This window comes from Mobula birostris, chromosome 6, assembly GCF_030028105.1.
Source record: "Mobula birostris isolate sMobBir1 chromosome 6, sMobBir1.hap1, whole genome shotgun sequence".
NCBI lineage: Eukaryota > Metazoa > Chordata > Chondrichthyes > Myliobatiformes > Myliobatidae > Mobula > Mobula birostris.
In genome coordinates this window covers 122,330,516-122,351,647 of record NC_092375.1, presented here as the reverse complement: position 1 = coordinate 122,351,647, position 21,132 = coordinate 122,330,516, and the positions used below count along the sequence as shown (strand labels likewise).

At 44.0% G+C, this 21,132-nt stretch overlaps 1 protein-coding gene across 1 annotated transcript in view; it reads left to right on the top strand.

Moving 5' to 3' along the window:
• LOC140199879 (T-cell-specific surface glycoprotein CD28-like) overlaps nucleotides 1–20,743 on the top strand; it is a 52,585-nt gene extending 31,842 nt beyond the window's left edge. The window contains exons 3-4 of the mRNA XM_072262387.1: nucleotides 12,103–12,209; nucleotides 15,434–20,743. Of these exons, the coding sequence (XP_072118488.1) occupies nucleotides 12,103–12,209; nucleotides 15,434–15,472 (146 nt within the window). The 3' untranslated portion in view covers nucleotides 15,473–20,743. The remainder of the gene's footprint in view (nucleotides 1–12,102; nucleotides 12,210–15,433) is intronic.
• The last annotated feature ends 389 nt before the right edge of the window (nucleotides 20,744–21,132 follow it).

The following is a 21,132-nucleotide window of genomic DNA, read 5'->3' as shown; positions in this document are numbered from 1 at the left end:
CAGCACTATGATGAAGGAGACAAAGTTGTGATCACTACCTCCAAAATACTCTGACACCTGACCAGGTTCATTTCCCTATACCAAATCAAGTATAGCCTCTCCTCCAGTTGGCTTATCTACACATTGCATCAGGAAACCTTCCTGAACACACCTAATAAACTGTTCTAAGGAGATGCCAGTCAATATTAGGAAAGTTAAAAATCACCCATCACAACAACCCTATTATTATTGCACCGTTCCAGAATCTGCCTCCCTATCTGCTCCTCGATGTCTTTGTTACTTTTGGGGGGGGGGTCAATAAAAACACCCAGTAGAGTTATTGCCCCCTTTCTTTTTCTGACTTCCACCCACAATGACTCAGTAAACAATCCCTCCATGACTTCCTCCTTTTCTGCAGCCATGACACTATCTCTGATTAGCAATGTCACTCCTCCACCTTTTTTGCCCCCCTCCCTGTCCTATTTAAAACATCTAAAGCCCGACACACTCAGTAGCCATTCCTGCTCCTGAGACATCCAAACCTCTGTAATGTCCACAACATCATAATTCCACGAATTGATCCATGCTCTAAGTTCATCCACCTTGCTTATGATACTCCTTGCATTAAAATAGACACATCTCACACCATCTGGTTGAGTGCATTTTTGCTCTATCATCTACCTATCCTTCCACACAAACTCCCTACAAGCTGTCTCTGCTTGAGTGCCAACTGCCCCATTCTGTGCCTCTTCATTTCGGTTCCCATTACGGTCTGGTTTGCTGCAAAATCCTCTCACAATACACAAAAAAACACAGTGAACTGTCAGAACTGTAGAAAAGGTGATTGGCTGCAGTCTACTGCCACTGCAGGACTTGTACGTGTCCAGGACAAAGAAGCAGACAGGAAAAAATTATTGCGGACACTACCCACCCAGCAAAGTTTTTTTTTCAAAAGCACCTTTCTAGAACGCACTATTGGACTATTAAAACAAAAACCTCACGCCATCATAAAAGTTCCTTCCCTCAGGCAGTTAATCTGATCAACCATTCTGGTTAGACCCCTCCCCCACTACTACCTATTACATCAGTCATTGCATTGCACTGTAAACACTTTAAACCACCTTTTATAAAGTTGTTTACATTATAAATACATGCTGGTATTTATGCACATTTTATATCATACCTGTACTTCTAACTCTAATTTTATATTATTCATTATTCTGTATTTTTGTTGAAAATTGTCATTTTGTTGCATGTGGCACCAACCCATAGCAAATTCCTAATATATGCAAATGTACAGTATACAAGATCATAAGACATAGCAGCAGAATTAGCCTATTTGGTCCATCCAGTCTGCTCCGCTATTCAATCATGGCTGATCCCTTTTTCCCCTCCGTAGCCCCACTCCTTGGCCTTCTTCCCGTAACCTTTGATGTTGTGCCCCATCAAGAACCTATCAAACTCTGCCTTGAGTACACCCAAAGTCCTGGCCTCCTCAGCTGCCTGTGGTACTAAATTCCTCTAAATTCTCTGGCTAAAGAAATTTCTCCGTGCCTTTGATCTAAATGGATGCCCCTCTATCTTGAGGCTGTGCCCTCTTGTCCTAGACTCCCCTCCCATGGGAAACATTCCTTCCACATCTACCATGTCTAGGTCTTTCAATATTCAAAAGGTTTCAGTGAGATTCCTCCCTCATCCATCTAATTTCCAGTGAGTTCAGGCCCAGAGCCATCAAGCATTCTTCCTATGATAACCCTTGTGAATCTTTTCTAGACCCTCTCCAATGCCAGCACATTTTTTCTTAGATGAGGAGCCCAAATCTGTTCAACAATACTCAAGGTGAGGCCTCACCAGTGTCTTATAAAGCCTCAGCATCACACTTATGGTAAATGAAGTTGGTTCTTGATCCTTGATCAATGTATTCCTCCCCAACATCACTTTCTCCCACATTCCTCTTGGTGAATATCTTGCCCTTACCCTCTTTGGTCCCTAAAGGGATGCAATCTGTCCCAAGGTACCCACTTGCTCTTAATGCAATAATAGAATGTCTTGGAATTTGCCTTAATCTTACCTGCAAAGGATATTTCATGGCCTCTATGCTTTCATTTCTTTCTTAGATATTCTCCTGCACTCTCTATATTCCTTAAGGGACAAGCAAGAGGAAATCTGTAGATGCTGGAAATCTGAGCAACCCACACAAAATGTTGGAGGAACTCAGCAGGCCAGGCAGCATCAATGGAAAAAAGTACAATTGACGTTTCAAGCCAAAGTCCTTCGGCAGGACTGGAGAAAAAAAAAGCTGAGGAGTAGATTTAAAACATGGGGGAGGGGAGAGAGAAACACCAGATGATGGGTGAAACCTGGAGGGAGAGGGATGAATTAGAGAGGTGGGAAGTTGATTGGTGAAAGAAACAGAAGACCATGGAAGAAAGGAAAATGAGGAAGGATCACCAGAGGGAAGTGGGAGTGATGGACGGGCAAGGAGATAAGGTGAGAGAGGGAAAAGGGGATGGGAAATGGTGGGGGTCGGGTGGGGACCATTACCAGAAGTTTGAAAAATTGATGTTCATGCTGTCAGGTTGGAGGCTACCCGAACGGAATACAAGGTGTTGTCCTTCCAACCTAAGTGTGGTCTCATCACGACAGTGGAGGAGGCCATGGATGGACATACTGGAATGGGAATGGGAAGGGGAATTAAAGTGCAACCCTACGAGGGTGGTTCCACTTGTCTTCACCTACCACTCCACCAGCCTTATGTCCAGCACACAACTCTCCGAAACTTCCGCCACCTCCCAACGGGATCACACCACCAAGCACATCTTTCTCTCCCCCCCCCCCCACATCCTGCTTTCCGCAGGAATCGCTCCCTATGTGATTCTCTTGTCCAGTTGTCCCTACTCACTGATCTCCCTCCTGGCACTTATCCTTGCAAGTGGAGAAAGTGCTACACCTGCCCCTACACCTCCTCCCTCACTACCATTCAGGGCTCCAAACAGTCCTTCCAGGTGAGGCGACACTTCACTTGAGAGTCTATTGGGGTTATATACTGTGTTCGGTGCTCTAGGTGTGACCTCCTGTATATTGGTGAGATCCGACGTAGATTAGGAGACTGCTTCACTGAGAATCTATGCCCTGCCTGCCAGAACCAGCAGGATCTCCCAGTGGCCACCCATTTAATTCCACTTCCCATTCCCATTTCGATATGTTCATCCATGGTCTCTTCCACTGTCGTGATGAGGCCACACTTAGGTTGGAGGAACAACACCTTATATTCCATTTGGGTAGCCTCCAACCTGATGGAATGAACACTGATTTCTCAAACTTCCGGTAATGCCCCCAAACCCCCTTCACCATTTCCCATCCCCTTTTCCCTCTCTCCCCTCACCTCCTTGCCCACCCATCTCCTCCCTCTAGTGCTCCTCCCCCTTTTTTTCTTTCTTCCATGGCCTTCTGTCTCATTCACCAATCAACTTCCCAGCTCTTTACTTCATCCCTCCCCCTCCAGGTTTCACCTGTCACGTGGTGGTTCCCTCTCCCCTCCTCCCACCTTTTAAATCTACTCCTCAGCTTTCTTTCTTTCCAGTCCTGCTGAAGGGTCTCAGCCTGAAACATTGACTGTACTCTTTTCCACAGATGCTGCCTGGCCTGCTGAGTTCCTCCAGCATTTTATGTGTGACGTTCCTCATTTGATTGCAGTTGTCTATACCATAAGACAATAAGACCATTAGACGTGGGAGCAGCATCAAAGCATTCAGCCCATCAGCTCTGCTCCACTATTTCATCACAGCTGATTTATTATCCCTCTCAACCCCATTCGCCTGCCCTCTCCCTGTAACCTTTAACACCCTCACTGATTAAGAACCTATCATCTCCCCTTTAAATGACTTGGCCTCCTGACACACGTTTTCTTTTTTCCCTTGTTGATGAACTTCAAACGACCTTTGCCACCTTTACCTTTCATCCTTACAGAAGATGCTGACCCTGAACTCTTTCTACTGTCTTCTAAAAGACCACCAGTTGTCAGAGGTTGTTTTACCTGCAAGCATCTGCTCCAATTTACTTTCACTGGGTTCTCTCATATTGTTGAAAACAACCTTCCATCATTTAGGACTAACTTGAAGATTAACTACCTTGACTTACAGAACTTTCCCCAACTACCTTGAAACTTACAGAGTTATAGTGACTGTTAGCAACATATTCCCCTACCACCACCACTTCCACAACCTGCTCAGTTTCACTTCCTGAGATAAAATCCAGTACAGGCATCTCTAAAACCAGCCTCTGTCTGAACTGCCTGCAGCCTCAGGAAAGCAGACAACACAAACAAAGGTTGTTCCTGCACTGGTCTTTTCCTCTTCTCCCCTCTTCCATTAGGCAGAAGATGCAAACACTTGAAAACATGAACCACCAGTCTCAAGGACAGGTTCTGTCCCACCGCGGTAAGGTTCCTGAACACACACCTTCTATGATAAAGCTGAGCTTCTGACCTGTGAGTCGACCTTAGTGTGACCTTTTCTTTCTATCTGCATTGCACTTTCTCTGTAATTCTAACGCTACAATCTGCAGTCTGTTTTTAGTTTTCTTCTCATATGATCAGGCCCCCTAGGCCTGAGTTGACGTAGCAGTAGTAGTTATATGAGGCCACGTCCTGTACCTAATAAAGTGGCCACTGAAGGTAATTCATGGTCTTCTGCTGTTATAGCCCATCCATTTCAGGTTCCAACATATTGTGCGATTAGGGATGTTCTTCTGTACAACACTGTTGTAACAGACTGCAGAGTTACTGTTGCCTTCCTGTCAGCTTGAAGCAGTCTAGCCATTCGCCTCTGTCTCCTCTCATTAGCAAAGGTGGCTCTTAGCATAATTATCAGACTTTTGTATCCACAATCCTAATGACTGCAAATACAAATAAATAAACAAACAAATAGGTAGTAGGTAGATAAATAAATACTGAGAACACGAGTCTTTGAAATTAAGTCCTTAGGTAGTGAATCAGTCCAGTGCTTAGGTGGAGTGCAGTTATCCATGCTGGCTCAGGAGGGTTTTAACTGTTCCCCAAGCTGGTGGTGCAGGACCTAAGGCTCCTGTACATCATGCCTGATGGTGGCAGTGCAAAGAGAGCGTGGCCTGGATGCTGAGCATCCTCGATGATGGATGCTGCTTCTGGTGCTCCTTGTAGAAGTGATCAGTGGTGGGGAGGGCTTTGCCTGTGATGGACTGGGCAGTGTCTGGGTCTCCATTCCTGGGCATTGGTGTTTCCATACCAGGCCCTGATGTAACCAGTCAGGATGCTCTCTGCTGTGCATCTGCAGAAGTCTGTCAAAGTATTCGATGACATGCCAAATGCGAGGTGGACATTCCTGGCAATGCTCATCCTTAACATCTTCTCAAGAGCTGTTACAGGTGTACAAGACATTGGCAAGACCTTTGTGTGAAGTTCTTGTACCCAGCTATGGGAAGGGTGTCATTAAGCTGGAAAGGGTGCAGAAAGGATATTCCTGGGATTGAGCTACAAGAAGAGATTTGACAGACTGAGAGCAGTTTCCCTGGAGCACATGAAGCTGAGGAGTGGCCATATAGAAACGTACAAAATCATGAGATGCATAGATATAGTGAATAGTTACAGTCTTTTTTTCCCAGCACAGGGAAGTCTAAAGCTAGAGACACCGAATGCAAGAGTTTGGAAGGAATACCACAACTGTACTCAACCCATCTTCATAAGACATGCTCTCTAATCCAGGCAGCATCCTCTGCACCCTCTCTAAAGCTTCCACATCCTTCCTAGGCAACCAGAACTGAGCATAATATTCTACGTATGGTCTAATTAGGATTTAATAGAGATGCAACATTACCTCACAGCCCTTGAACCCAATCCCTGACTAATGAAGACCAACACACCATATGCCTTCTTAACAACCCTATCTGAAAGAGGTAGTTGAAGAGATTGTGGAAGCATTAGTAATGAGGCAGTGGGGAAGATTTTGGAGGCTTGGGTTGGGGAGGATGACGTTTCGGGTTACTTGGAGGCATATGATGAAGTAGGCCAAAGCCAGCATGGTTCCCTTCAGGGGAAATCTTACCTGACAAATCTGTTGGAATTCTTTGAGGAAATAACAGGCAGGATAGACAAAGGAGAGTCAGTGGGTGTTAACGTGTGAGGAGTGTTTGATGACTCTGAACCTGTACTCTCTGGAGTTTAGATGAATGAAGGGGACTCATTGAAACCTATCAAATGCTGAAAGGACTGGATAGAGTGGATGTGGAGATGATGTTTCCTATTTTAGGTATGTCAAGGACCAGAGGGAACAGCTTCAGAATACAAGGATATCCATTTAGAAAAGAGATGAGGAGGAATTTCTTTAGCCAGAGGGTGGTGAATCTGTGGAATTCATTTCCACAGACCGCTGTGGAGGCCAAGTCATTGAATACATTTAAAGTAGAGGTTGATAGGTTCTTGGTTAGACAGGGTGTCAAAGGTTACTGGGAGAAGAAGGGAGAAAGGGATTGAGAGGGATAATAAATCAGCCATAATGGAATGGTAGAGCAGACTTGATGGGCTAAATAGCTTAATTCTGCTCCTATGTCTATGGTCTTATAGTTTTAGAGTCTATCAACTTGCATGACAACTTTTAGGAATCTACTGGCGTTATAAGGATGAGGTTTTATAGTATTTGGAGGCACATGATAAAGTAGCCCAAAGTTAGCATGGTTCCCTTAAGAGGAAATTTGCTTGACAAATCTGTTGGAATTCTTTGAGGAAATAGCAGATCCCTCTGTTCCTCCACACTGCCAAGAATTTTGCCATTAACCCTGTATTCTGCCTTCAGATTCAACTGCACACTTTTCCATGGTAAACTCCATCCACCACTAAAAAAGGCATTTGTACAGGTTCATGGACTGGAAAGATTTTTCGGGATATGTGCTGCCATAGTGCTACTGCACAGGAATTCCAGGATCTAGACCCTAAGGTGAAAGAATGCCAATTTACTTTCAAGTCAGAATGCATTTTGGCAAAGACACTGCAGGTGGTGATGTTTCCCTGCATTTTCTCTTGCACAGTATTTGTGGTGGTAGATTTTGAAGGTAATATCAAAGGCAAGTTTACATCCCCTGTCATTGTTAGTTATATCTGAGTTTTACACCATCTATCTACTCAACTACTTCCTCTCAGAATATTCATTGCCTCAGTGAAATCACCAGTCTTCTAATCTCCAGTAAGCTGAGTGTTATCTGACTCAACCTCTTAAGCTTAGAGTGATCAGACACAAGGGACGCGGGGGAGTAGCACTTCAGATGATGGGGAACATCATAGCAGTATGACAAGTCCATATGCTGGAGGAACCCAATGAGTGATGCAGTTTAGGAATAAGATAAGGATGACCACACCACAGACACCCCTCCCCAGATCTCAATGACTTTGATGGCAGAAAGTTTGTTGTTGCCTGATAGGGTGCTTTGAGAAACAGCTGATCTCCTGAGATTTTCTTGCATAACAGTGTCTAGGGAATGAAGAGAATGGTGCAAAAAACATAAAAAAAATCCAGTGAGCAACAGTTCTGTGGGCAAAAAAAAACACCTTGCTAATCCTCCCCCGAGGATAAGGACTTTGGAGCTTCTGTTGGTGTTTCTGCAGCTCTGGGTTTTTACAGGCTGTGGTGGCCAGCTCCATCCCCAACCCTCACCCTTTCTCATTTGGGATCAGGACTGTCCATGGTGGTGTTATAACTGGAACTGGTATTGGTTTGTCATTGTAACATGTACCAAGGTACAGTGAAAAGCTTGTCTTGCATGCTGTTCATACCAATCAAATCATTACACAATGCATTGAGGTAGAACAAGGTAAAACAATAACAATGCAGAATTAAGCATAAAAGCTACAGAAAAAGTTCAGTGCATGTAAACAATAAAGAGCAAGATCACAGCAAAATAAATTGTGAGGCCAAGAGTCCATCTTATCATACTAGTGGTGTGTTCAAGAGATCGATAACAGTAGGCTAGAAGCTGTCCTTGAGCCTGGTGGTAGTTTCAGGCTTTTGCATCGTCTGCCCAAAGGGAGAGGGGAGAAGACGGTACGGCAGGGGTGGGTGGGCTGCTTTACTGATACAGCAAGTATAGTGTAGGCAGACTCCATGGAGGGGAGGCTAGCTCCTGTGATGTGCAGAGCTATGTCCACAACTCTCTCCAGTTTCTTGCAGTCACATGCAGATCCATTGCTACACCAAGCTGTTATGCATCCACACACAATACTTTCAATGGTACATAGATAAACAAAATGGTAACAGTTAACAAGGAGATGCCAAATTTCTTTAGCTTCCTAAGGAAGTAGAGGTGTTGGTGAGCTTTATTGACTGTGACATCAAAGTTGTTGGGACTGGGAGAGACTCTTGTGTCCACTGCAGGGAACCTGAAGCTCTCAACCCTCTTAACCTCAACATCATTGATGTAGATGACAGCATGCGTTCTCCATTCCAGGACACGATGTCCTCCTTCTTCAAAGGCTTCCCATTCCAGGACATCGGAGGTGTCATCCTCCTTCAAAGAATGGGGTCTCTCTCCCACCATTATTGATGCTGCATTCACCCCCATCCCCATTTCTCCAACACCTGCGCTCATCCCATCTTCCCGCCACCTTAATAGTGAGAATTCCTCTTGTCCTTACCTACCACCCAATCAGCCTCCATATCCAACACATCCACCTCTGCAACTTCCACCATCTCCAAAGGGATCCTACCTCCGAACATATCCGTACCATCCCACCCATCTCTACTTTCCATGGGGGATGAGTTCCTCTTCAATTCCCTTGTCCATTCATCCCTCCCCACTAATCTCCCTCCCGGCACTTATCCCTGCAAGCAGCCAAAGTGCTACACCTGCCCATTCACCTCCATTCAGGGCACCAAATAGTCTTTCCAGCTGAGGCAACCCTTCGCCTGTGAATCCGCTGGGGTCGTCAATTGTAAATTAGGGGACCGTCTTGTCAAGCATTTCTTCTCCATCACCACAAGCAGAACTTCCCGGTGGCCAAACATTTTAATTCCCATTCCAACATGTTGGTCCATGGCCTCCTCTTGTGCCAAGAGGAGGCCACCCTCAGGGTGGAGGAACAACACCTATATTCTGTCTGGGTAGTCTCCAAGCTGACAGCATGAATATCGATTTCTCCTTCTGGTAAAAAAAAATTCCCGCTCCCTACCCCACTCTATTTCCCCACTCTGACCTTATATCTCTTGTCACCTGACCACCACTTCCCCCTGGATCCCCTCCTCTTTCCCTTTAGCCTATGGTCCATTCTCCCCTCCAGTTAGATTCCTTCTTCTCCAGCCCTTGACCTTTCCCACCCACCTGGCTTCACCTATCACCTTCTAACTAGCTGTCCTAACCCTCCCCCCCCCTACTTTTTTATTCTGTCATCCTCCCCCTTCCTTCTCAATCCTGAATAAGGTCACAGCCTGAAATGTCGACTGCTTATTCATTTCCATAGATACTGCCTGACCTGCTGAGTTCCTCCAGCATTTTGTGTGTGTTGCTCTCGATTTCTCTGCAGACTTTGTATTTATGATCTGCACCGCCCCCTTTCTGAAGTCAATGGCCGGTTCATTTGTTTTGTTTACAATGTGGGAAAGCATGTTGCCATGACATCATGTCACTAAGCTCTCTATCTCCTCCTGTACTGACTCATCATTATTTGAGATAAGGCCCCCAACGGTGGTATCATCTGCAAACTTGTAGGTGTAGTGAGATAGTGTTGGAGAATCTGACCACACAGTCATGAATGTACAGGGAGTAGAGTAGGGGCTGTAGATGCAAACTTGTGGTGCACCGTTGTTTAGAGGAATCATGGCAGAGACGTTGTTGCCTATCCTTACAGGATGAAAGTGCATGGGGTCCACTGGGGAGAAATGATTCTACACTGAGAATCATTCTACTAAATGATGGAGCAGGTTTGAGAGACTATATGGTTTAAATCAGCTCCTTCGTCATCTCCCTCTCGCGCTGACACATATCTGATCTACCTCCCTATCAGTTCACTTCACAGAGAGCAAGCACCATCCACAACCTTAAAATGCATACTGACCCCACAACTCCTCACCGCTTACAGCATAGAACAGCATTCCTCTGTCACTGCCATACTCTTCTCAATCCAACAGCACAAGCTATCATAAGGACTGAGCAGTGTTGAACCAATATCCTTTACACAGAGAACATCCCTCATCAAACTCCTCATCCTTCCACAGAAACTTCCCACGATTTTGAAACAAAAATGGTACCCCTCCAACAAGCTACCATTTTGAACTCAGTTTGCCACTGAGCACCCTGTCCTACTCACACAGCAAGTCCTCATCTAATCCCCTCTCTTCTCAGTCACCGTTGTCCATTCAGCTTTTCACAGAGACTGCCTCCCATCCGACTTGCCACCTTTGCTCTGGGACATTGTTACCCATTTACCTCAGCTCACAGGCATGGGCACCCTTCCTTCTCCCGGTGGGCCCGGCTTCGCGGAAGTCTCCAGCCATTCACAGTGATGCACTGATCAGATCAGTTCACACATGGACATTGTTGTTCAACGTCCCTCCCACTGACTCAGTGCAGCATGTCAGACTCTCACTCGGCCCCAAGAGTGTAACGCTTCACAGTACCATGAATCACAATCAGATTTCATTTCCCACCGCTGCCTGCAAGGAGTTTGCATGTTCTCCCTGTGACCGTGTGGATTTCCTCTGGGTGCTCCAGTTGTCTCACATTCCAAAGGCATATGGGTTAGTAAGTTGTGGGCATGCTACATTGTTGCTGGAAGTGTGACAACACTTGTGGACTGCCCAGCACAATCCTAGGACTTTGATAGTCATTACATATCACTGCATGGTGTACCTGGACAAATAAAACTAATCTTAATCTTTTCACAGACTCACCTACTCACCAGTCATTGATCCATCACTTTCACACAGACACTGCACCATGTTCACAGATAGATGCACTAAGATACACATTAGCTTTATTTTCCACATGAACACTGAAACTTACAGTAAAATGTATCATCTGCATCAAATAAAATCAACGAGGCTTGTGCTGGGGGAGGCCTGCACATGTCTCCACGACCCCATGCTTCCAACGCATGCGTAGCACTCTCACAGCTCTCTAACCCTAACTAACTCGAACTCTAATTCTAACTAACTCGAACTCTAACCCTAGCTGTAGGTCATTGGAAAGTAGGAGGGAACCAGAGAACCTGGAGGAAGCCGACATGGTGGTGGAGGGAACATAGTCATAGTCATACTTTATTGATCCCGGGGGAAATTGGTTTTCGTTACAGTTGCACCATAAATAATTAAATAGTAATAAAACCATAAATAATTAAATAGTAATATGTAAATTATGCCCGGAAATAAGTCCAGGACCAGCCTATTGGCTCAGGGTGTCTGACCCTCCAAGGGAGGAGTTGTAAAGTTTGATGGCCACAGGCAGGAATGACTTCCTATGACGCTCTGTGTTGCATCTCGGAGGAATGAGTCTCTGGCTGAATGTACTCCTGTGCCCAACCCAGTACATTATGTAGTGGATGGGAGACATTGTCCAAGATGTCATGCAGCTTAGACAGCATCCTCTTTTCAGACACCACCGTCGGAGAGTCCAGTTCCATCCCCACAACATCACTGGCCTTATGAATGAGCTTGTTGATTCTGTTGGTGTCTGCCACCCTCAGCCTGCTGCCCCAGCACACAACAGCAAACATGATAGCACTGGCCACCACAGACTCGTAGAACATCCTCAGAATCGTCCGACAGATGTTAAAGGACCTCAGTCTCCTCAGGAAATACAGATGACTCTGACCCTTCTTGTAAACAACCTCAGTCTACAACATTCAAACTTCTAACAGACCGTGGTGGGAATTGAACCCCGATTGGTGATCGCTGGTGCTTCAAGTGATTGCGCTAACCACTATATATGCACTGCACTATATCTTTCCATTCAGACTCATTGCTTTTGAGACAAAGTTCTGTGTACTCATTCTAACCATGGTCCAATTTACACAAACATCATAATGAATAGTTCTTGTACCTTCACATTGGCTGTTCTCTGGATTTTAATGTCCATGGGGTTAATCTGAGGATTCTTCCCTTTCAGAGGAAGAGAATGGCTACTGGTTGCTGCTAACTGTGATTCTTACCACCCTTGCTATGCTGCTCTTCCTATATGGTTTATCCATGACAGTGGTGTACTGCAAGTACAAGGTACGTAACCAAGGAAGTGTGGGGCTAAGTGTTACCAATTGCTTAAATCTGACAGCAGTTCTTCACCAGCCAATTTTTTTTCTCTCCCCGGTATGTCTGAAACCACAGTCACCAATCTCTGTCTCACATCAATTGATTCTTGCACCAATGCTTTCAATATGAGCTCTGGTAATTTGCAGGAAGTTCTGTAAAATATTGTGTGATTCTGATGAATGGTCAGCTCTTCTGAGCATTTAAGCCCTTTCAAGCAGCCAACAGGGTTCTATGATAAGAAATATCTGTCCGGCATGATGCATCGTTAAAAAACGTGAGGGGAAATCTCGGCCCAAAGCACTAATTCTTTATTCCTCTCCTGTAGATGCTGCCTGATTTGTTGAGTATTTTTCTCCAGTATTTTGTGTGTGTTTCTCTGGATTTCCAGCATCTACAGAATCTCTTGTATTCAAAAAAAATCTGGGTTTGTTAAGCATGATGTTTCCTTCATAAAGACAAACTGACTTGTCACATCTCAGTACAATTTCCTTCCAGGGAACATTGCAGACCTTTGTAATTCATTGTCTCAAAGAGCCAAAGGCTGCTCAGTCTGAGGGGGAGGCTTGGGACTGGCCATTCGTACTGAATGGAGTAAGGATTAGGCAGCACTGTGCTCCACTCCTGTGTCTGCTTCCAATTATTTATAATTTCACATAACCCTAGCAAAAGTTCTCATATTCAAGTAATCCTTGCGTAGTCAGCAAACATGCGGAACATGGTGCCACAGAATGTAGGTGAGGAATTAACAATGCCAAAGCCACTTCCTTCCATCTTCAGCATTTCCGGTCTGGAGACATTGTCCAACAGTTGGCACATTTGTCCAGAAATTAAATCCAATGCTTCCCCCACCCCATCCCCAGGACAATCCATTCCTAGATCTACAGCCTTGCCCACCTCCTCCACTGCCTCTGATGCTGAAACCTTTACACTCACCTCACCTCTGCTACCTCAGCACTTGTGTGTGCTCTCTTGGTGGGCTCCTTCACATTTCACCTTCAGTAAACACACCCATGAAAGGTTCTGCTGTCTCTAACCTATCACAATCACAATCACTTTCAGAGGCCACTTGATTAGGTAGAGAATGGAGTCCTTCTGCTGCTGTAGCCCATCCAGTTCAAGGTTCGATGTGTTGTGTGTTCAGAGATGCTTATCTACACAAGGTTGTAACAGATGGTTACTTGAGATGTTGCCACCTTCCTGTCAGCTTGAAGCAGTCTAACCATCTTCCTCTAACCTCTCTTAACAACGCATTTTCGACCGCAGAATTGCTGCTTACCAGACGTATTTGGTTGTTCGCACCATTCTCTATAAACCCCAGAGAACATTGTGCATAAAAAATCCCAGGAGATCAGCGGTTTCTGAGATACTCAAGCCACCCTGTCTGGTAACAACAATCGCACCATGGTTAAAATCACCAATCTCACATTTCTTCCCCCATTCTGGTGTTTGGTCTGAACAACAACTGAAACTTGACCATGTCTGCAGTTTTTATTTATTGAGTTGCTGCCACGTGATTAGCTGATCAGATATTTGCATTAACAAGCAGGTGTACAGATGTACCTAATAAAGTGGCCACTAGGTGCACGGCAGGTGAAAATGCCATGAAAATTAACATTTTGCAGGATAGTACATTACAAACATGTCAAACACAAGTTAATGTAAATTTAAATGAACATAAATTACATATACAGTATAACTTATGTGTGCAAATATAAACAAAATAAACAGAAATACATTAGTGAAAACAGAGAGACAAGAAGAGTAATAGACCCAGGGGGTGCTAATGCTTTTCGGAACCCGATTGCAGTGGGGAAGAAGCTATTGCTGAACTTTGAGGCCCACTTATGCTACAAGCATACAGTCAGTGGCCACTTTATTTGGTACCTTCTATGGCCACTGAAGGTGTTTCTGTACATTCATGGTCTCCTGCTACTGAAGCTCATCCACTTCAAGTTTCAATGTGTTGTGCATTCAGGGATGCTTTTCTGCACACTACTGTTGTAACTGTGGTTATTGGTTACTGTCACCTTCCTGCCAGCTTGAAACAGTCTGGCAGTTCTCTGATTGGCTGATCTATTCCATGCCAAACCATTTAATCGGCTTACTCCCTTCGATCTGTACTGGGACAGTAGTCCTCTTAAACCCCTGCCATCCATATACCTATCCAAACTTCTCTTAAACATTGAAATCAAGCTTGCATGTTCCACTTGTGCTGGCAGCTTGTTCCGCACTCACAACCCTCAGAGCGAAGAAGTTTCCATGTTCCCCTTATACTTTTCACCTTTCACCCTTAACCCATGACCTCTAGTTGTAGTCCCACCCAGCCTCAGTGGAAAAAGCCTGCTTGCATTTACTCTGTCTATACTCCTCGTAATTTTGTATACCTCTGTCAAATCTCCCCTCATTCTCAAACACTCCAGGGAATAAGTTCCTAACCTATTCAGCCTTTCCCTGTAAACTCGGGTCAAATCCCAGCAGCATCCATGTACGTTTTCTCTGCACTCTGTCCCGGCTACCTTTCTTTCTGTTCCTCTTACTTTTTTCCCTTTTACTTCTCTCTTCCCTTGAGTGCCTTTCCTTGTTACTGTCATGTCTACCCTCTCTGTCTCCCCCAGCCCTCTTCTCTCTCTCTCTCTCACTCACCCTGGTTCCACTCACACCTACTTCCCCACCATTGAAAAGTGCCCAGGCCTTTCACCTCATCACTGAGAAAGTATCTCGGTGAACCCACTATCTGACCAATTGAGCAGAAGTGGAACAGCCCTGTCACACGCAGCGCATACAAAACCTACATTTAGTGACCACTAGATAAGGTACCTCCCATACCCAAAAAAGTGGCCACTGAGTGTATTGTCGTGGTTTTCTGCTGCTGTAGCCTATCCACTTCAGAGCTCAATGTGTTGTGTGTTCAGAGGTGCTCTGCTGCACACCACTGTTTTAACACATGATTATTTGACTTACTGACACCTTCAAGCAGTCTGACCATTCTCCACTGACCTCACTTCTTCACATTGCAGCCCCATTCTGACATTTGGTCTGAACAGCAACTGAACCTCTTGACCACGTCTGCATGTTTTTGTACATTGTGTTGCTGCCTCATGATTGGCTGATTAGATATTTGCATTAATGAGTAGGTGTACAGCTGTACCTAATCAAATGGCATCTGAGTGTGTACTCTTCTTATCTTACAGATGAATAATGACAGGATTTACATGAACGTGAGAAACTAAAAAGATTGAAAAGTAAGAAGTCCAGGACATCCATTTCTTCCGAGTCCGAGGGACAATTCTCTTCCCCACTATTACTTCTCTGCCCCTCTGTTTAACCACTGGCTGAAACATCAGGAATTCTCATGATGAATAGTCATGTCAACATGTGTAAAAAAACTGGGTCACTTAACCAGATGATGTATTTTCAACTGTGAAATGCGCCTTTGAACCCTGAGAGCCAATACAGACAGCAGGAGTGGGTTTATGGCATCAATTCAAAGAATTTGGCACTTAAAGCACGAGGCACTACCAGGAAATCTGCAGATATCAAGTCCATTCCTCCTAAATCAGTGGATAGTCACCAAGTCAAGCAGCACTTCAGGAAACCAATGTCTCCCAGGCCCTCCAGTGCATCGGCTGAGAGCCCATGAGTACAGAAGATGGAATTATACAAATAAGCCAGCTTTTGATTCAGATTGGTGTTTATTTTGGGCATGCATTGGTATATGCGTTGGTCATTTGTTGGTAAAGTGGTTTAGTTCATAGAAGCATAGGGAAAAGACTGGACAGCTATCATTGCAGCTGGGGAGTTTGACCTCAATATCAAAATAGAGTCTTAAATTGGTCCCAGTATTTGTAACCGTGAAACCAATGAATTATAGTTCTCTGTTTCCCTTCAGAGGAGGGAAAGTGCTGTCCTTACTCAGTCCAGTAACTACTGGTGTGCCACGCTGAGTGCAATGGCCCAACCTGCCAATCAGATGTACCATAACCCACTTGCAGATGGTCCACAACAAGACAGTAGAAAATACACATAACAGCGCCACGGTGGTGTAGTGGTCAGCACAATGCGACTACAGCTCGGGGTGTTCCGGAATTCGGAATTCATGTCCGGCGCTGTCTGTGAGGAATTCATACGTTCTCCCCCTGAGCCGTGTGTGGTTCTCCAGTTTCCTCTGACAGTCCAAGGGCATGCTGGTTAGTGGGTTAATTGTTCATTGTAAATTGGCCTCTGATTAGGCGAGTGCTAAATAGGCGGGTCACTGGGTGGTGCATCTCCCTGGAGCAGAAGGGCCTATTCCATGCTGTGTCTCTAAATAAAATAAATGCAGAGAGGAGCAGGAGTCAATCAGTCTATTTCTTCTGAATTTTCCACAATTTGAAAAGATCTATCTCAATACCATGCTCCCTTTTCTCTCCATATATCCCTTGATCCTTTGTGCCTGCAAATGTGTCTGTTTCCTTCTCTAGTATACTCAGCAACCTACAAGTGCCCATGGAAGAGGATTCCACAGATTCGCCTCCCTCTGTCTAAGAAAAGATGAGCTGGCATTGGAGACGAGGTTCATGAGAATGATCCCAAGAATGAAAGGGCTGACGTTTGAAGACTATTTGATAGCTTTGGGCCTGTACTCACGGAAATTTAACAGAATGCGGAGGGAGGGAATCTCATTGAATCCTATCAAATATTGAAAGGCCAGGATACAGTGGATGTGGGGAGATGTTTCCTATAGTGAGGAAGTCCAGGACCAGAGGGCACAGCCTTAGAATAGAAGGACAACCCTTTGGAACAGAGATGAGGAGGAATTTCTTTAGCTGGAGGATGGTGAATCTGTGACATTCATTGCCACAAACAGCTGTGGAGAACAAGTCACTGGGTATATTTGAAGTAGAGGTTGATAGGTTCTTGATTAGTAAGAATGCCAAAGGTTATAGGAGAAGGCAGGAGAATGGCATTGAGAGGGGTAATGATGGAAAGATGGAACAGACCTGATGGGTCAAAGTCTGTTCCTATGTCCTATGATCTCTAGTGAAGCCATTTCTCCTTATCTCCATCATAAATATCCATCCTGTGACTGTGATTCCTCATTCTAGACTCCCCAGCCTGTGGAACATCCACCTCACATCCAGCCCTATACTTCTCAATGAGATCTCCTCACATTTTTTGAAAAATTCGATGGATACAAATCTAGTCTATTCAAACTCTCCTTTGTCACCTTCTCAGGAATGAGCCTGGTAAAACTTTGCAGCACACTCTCGGTGGTGTATATATTATTTAATGTAAGGAGACCAAAACACTTCTCTCCATGTGTTCCCTTATGATTGTAGTAAGAAATCTAAGCTCCTATACTCAAGTCCTCTTGCTGCAAAGTCTAACCTATCATTTGCCTTGCCACACTGACCCATGCTGTTCAGTGATAAACAAGGGCATCCATATCCCTTTGTACATCCTTTAAATAACCATTTAAATACCATTTTCTTTTTCCTACTGTAGAGGACAACCTCATATTTATCCATATTGCACTGTGTCTACCATAGATTTGTTCACTCCATGTCAATTACCTTGAAACCTCATTGTATTCTCCTGACAACTCACAATTCCACCCAGATTTATAATTACATAAATTTGTTAGACCACACGTGAGACATTGTGCTCAGTTCTGGTCTCCTCAATACAAGAGGATGTGGAAGCTTTAGGGAGGGTGTAGAGATTTACCAGGATGCCTCCTGGATTAGAGAGCATGTCTTACAAGGATAGGTTGTGTGAGCTAGGGCTCTTCTCTTTGGAGAAAAGGAGGATGAGAGGTGCCTTGATAATGTGTACAAGATGATAAAAGTTATAGATTGAGTGGCTAGTCAGAGCTTTTTCCCAGGTTGGAAATGGCCAAAACAAGGGGTTAACATTTTAAGGTGATATAGGGTGGATGTTAGTTCTTTACACAGAGAGTGGTGGTGCATGGAGTGCCCTGTCAGGGGTGGTGGTCGAGGCAAATACATTAGGTACATTTAATAAACTCTTAGATAGGCACATGGATGATAGGAAAATGGAGGGCTATACAGGAGGGTAGGGTTAGATTGATCTTAGAGTAGGTTAAAATGTCAGCATAACACTCAAAATCACAGGCACTCAAAATTAATGATTCCGAGTACAAATATATCCCAAGTATTGATTAATCAACTACACCTGTGACCACGCTAGGTGACAATATCAGTCTCGTCTCCCTGCTTGAACTCAAGTCATAATGGTACAAATAACTTAGCCAGTGTTACCTGGTTTGTTGCAGGCCAATTAACATAACCCCATTGTCTTACATTTGGCTGGTGCAGACCAGAATGTCTCATGGTCACTTCACCTTGCACACCATATCTCTCAGCAGCCAACCCCACTGTGGGCCACTGTTTGCAAAGCTGTATTTTTAACTTCAAACCGATTACTGCTTGCAGCTTACAATTTACAATATGAACTGGACTGGCTCCTGTTTATTAATATATGCTATATTTACAAAACTCCAGAATACTCCCCAAAAGAGGGAAGGGTTAGATTGATCTTGGAGTAGGTAAAAAGGTCAGCACAATATTGTGGGCTGAAGGGCCTGTACTGTTCTGTTTTAAATATTACATTCAGTTCCTTCATCAAAATATTTGAGAGTACAGTATATACATATGAACACTTGGTGCTCAAATACTGATCTCTGTTGTAGCCCACCATTCACCACCTGCAGATGGTATTAAAATCAGTAGGTTTCATCATCAGGCAGAAAATGAACAGAAGTGTTTTGGGTTGAGATCTGTTTTCAGGGCTGGTAAGAAAGTGGGGAGATAGCCAGTAGCTAGAGTGGAGCAAGAACAGGCCGATCATGAATCCACAAAAAGGAGGAATGATAGGCGGGCGAGACATTAAAATGGGTAGTGTTATAGACAGTGAGGATAGTCATCAGGATTTATAGTGGGATCTGGATCAGCCTGACAAATGGGCTGAGGAATAGCAAATGGAGTTTAGTTTGCATTAGAGCAAGCATTCACAGTCAGTGGTAGGGCCCTAGGGAGTGCTATAGAATAGTGAGATCTAGGAATACAAGTGCATGGTTTCTTGGAAGTAGCGTTGCTGGTAGAGCGGGTGTGAAGTTGGCTTTTGGCATGTTGGCCTTCGTCAGTTATAGAAGCGTTTCCCAACCTTTTTTAGCCCAACACCCTCCTAAAGTACCTTCATGCTTACTAATGACCCCCTAAAGTATCTTCCTACTTCCCTACACCCCTCTTAAGCACAATATTCTTTTCAATGCCCCCAGTATACTGGCTCAAGTTGTGACAGCAAAAGCCTTAAGTCCCCACATGTAACAATGTCCAAGCAGTTTCTGTTTTTTTGTGAGTATGTGGTTCACTGCACTGAAGCCTCTTTCAACAAGGTAGGAGGATGGAAACGCAATGAAGAGCAGTTTGGCTCTTTTCCAAAGATGAGGAAACCTTGTATGACAGTGTAGCCACATAGCACAAGAGCCGACATTTTTGAAAAGTATTTTTTCTTCTTCATCATTCTGAATTCCGATAATTTCTTCTTTCAAGCTCTCTTGTTCTTCCACCTTGCAAAGAAATGGGTTAATTACTCAGTCCGGAATTTTGTTAATAGCAGATATTACAAGAGTCATCATTGAAAAAAGTCGCTGGCAGAGGTTTTTGGCTGTGAGATGTTGACGATGAATTACACAATGGATTGTAAGCAGACTTAGAATGTATTTCATAATCCAACATGGTGACCTGTCATATATAGTACTCCATCTGTTGCACAAGAACTCATGTTCCCAATCAGAATGCCTTTATCCTCAATATACATTTTGAACTCGTCATAGATTGATTCTCCATTGATATTTGTTTTTAACTTTTTACAAAAGAGAATCTCTTCATAAACTTTTCCATTTTTGATAAACTGTACATATGCTATTAGCAATGCCTCATTGTCTCGCACAGTTGGCTCATCCAGTTGTATCCCAAATTCTGTTTTCTGTAGCTCTGTGCATAGTTGATACTCAATATCTTCATTCATTTCATCAATACGATGAGCTACAGAGTTATTACTCAGAGGAATTTATTTTAAAATACTGGAATCCATTTTGAGAACGGTGGTGAGCTCTTCTGATACAGCAGACAGTATTAATCTTTCACCAATTGTATGAGATTTTCCACACTTTGCTATCATTTTGGAAATGTTATAAGCAATGAGACCACTATCAAGGTCATTTTTAGCTTTCTTGGCAAATGACTCAAATGTGCAAAGCTTTTCAAATGGTTCTTTCATCTTCTGGAACTGAATAATACCATAAGTAGCCTTTTCCAGGGTGTCTTTTATGGAAGTGTTCTTGCAATCTTGATGGTTTCATGGCTTCATTAGACAGTACAGTATTACAAATAATGGTGTTGCTGATCTGATGGGAATGGAATCAAAGCATACTCCAGTTGTGTGACATTGTATTGATGCACTTTCTGTAGTTTCTGTTTCTTAGCAGGATTAAAATTCAAGGCTTCAATGCCTTCAGACTCATAGAGATTGCATCATATGTATTTATCCATCATTAACAGGGCTAAATCAAAATTAAAAATTACACAAACTGGGAATGTCTATCAGATGTTGACAACGGCAGCAAGATGACATGGATGGAACGATGGTAGCAGCAAGCAAAGAAACGGTAAGGTGAAGATGAAGACAATTACAACAACGAAAATTACATTGACAAAGGTTCAGATTGGAATCTGAATGTTAGTCAGGAAAGAGCTGGTGATTGGCAATCTACCTTTATACTATTCCAGTTGACGTGATTGACCAATCACGTAAGGTCTCATAATCCCCAAAGATGGTTTTTGACCGCACATTTTAAGCCGAGTTCGCTTTGAACACCTCAAGAGGA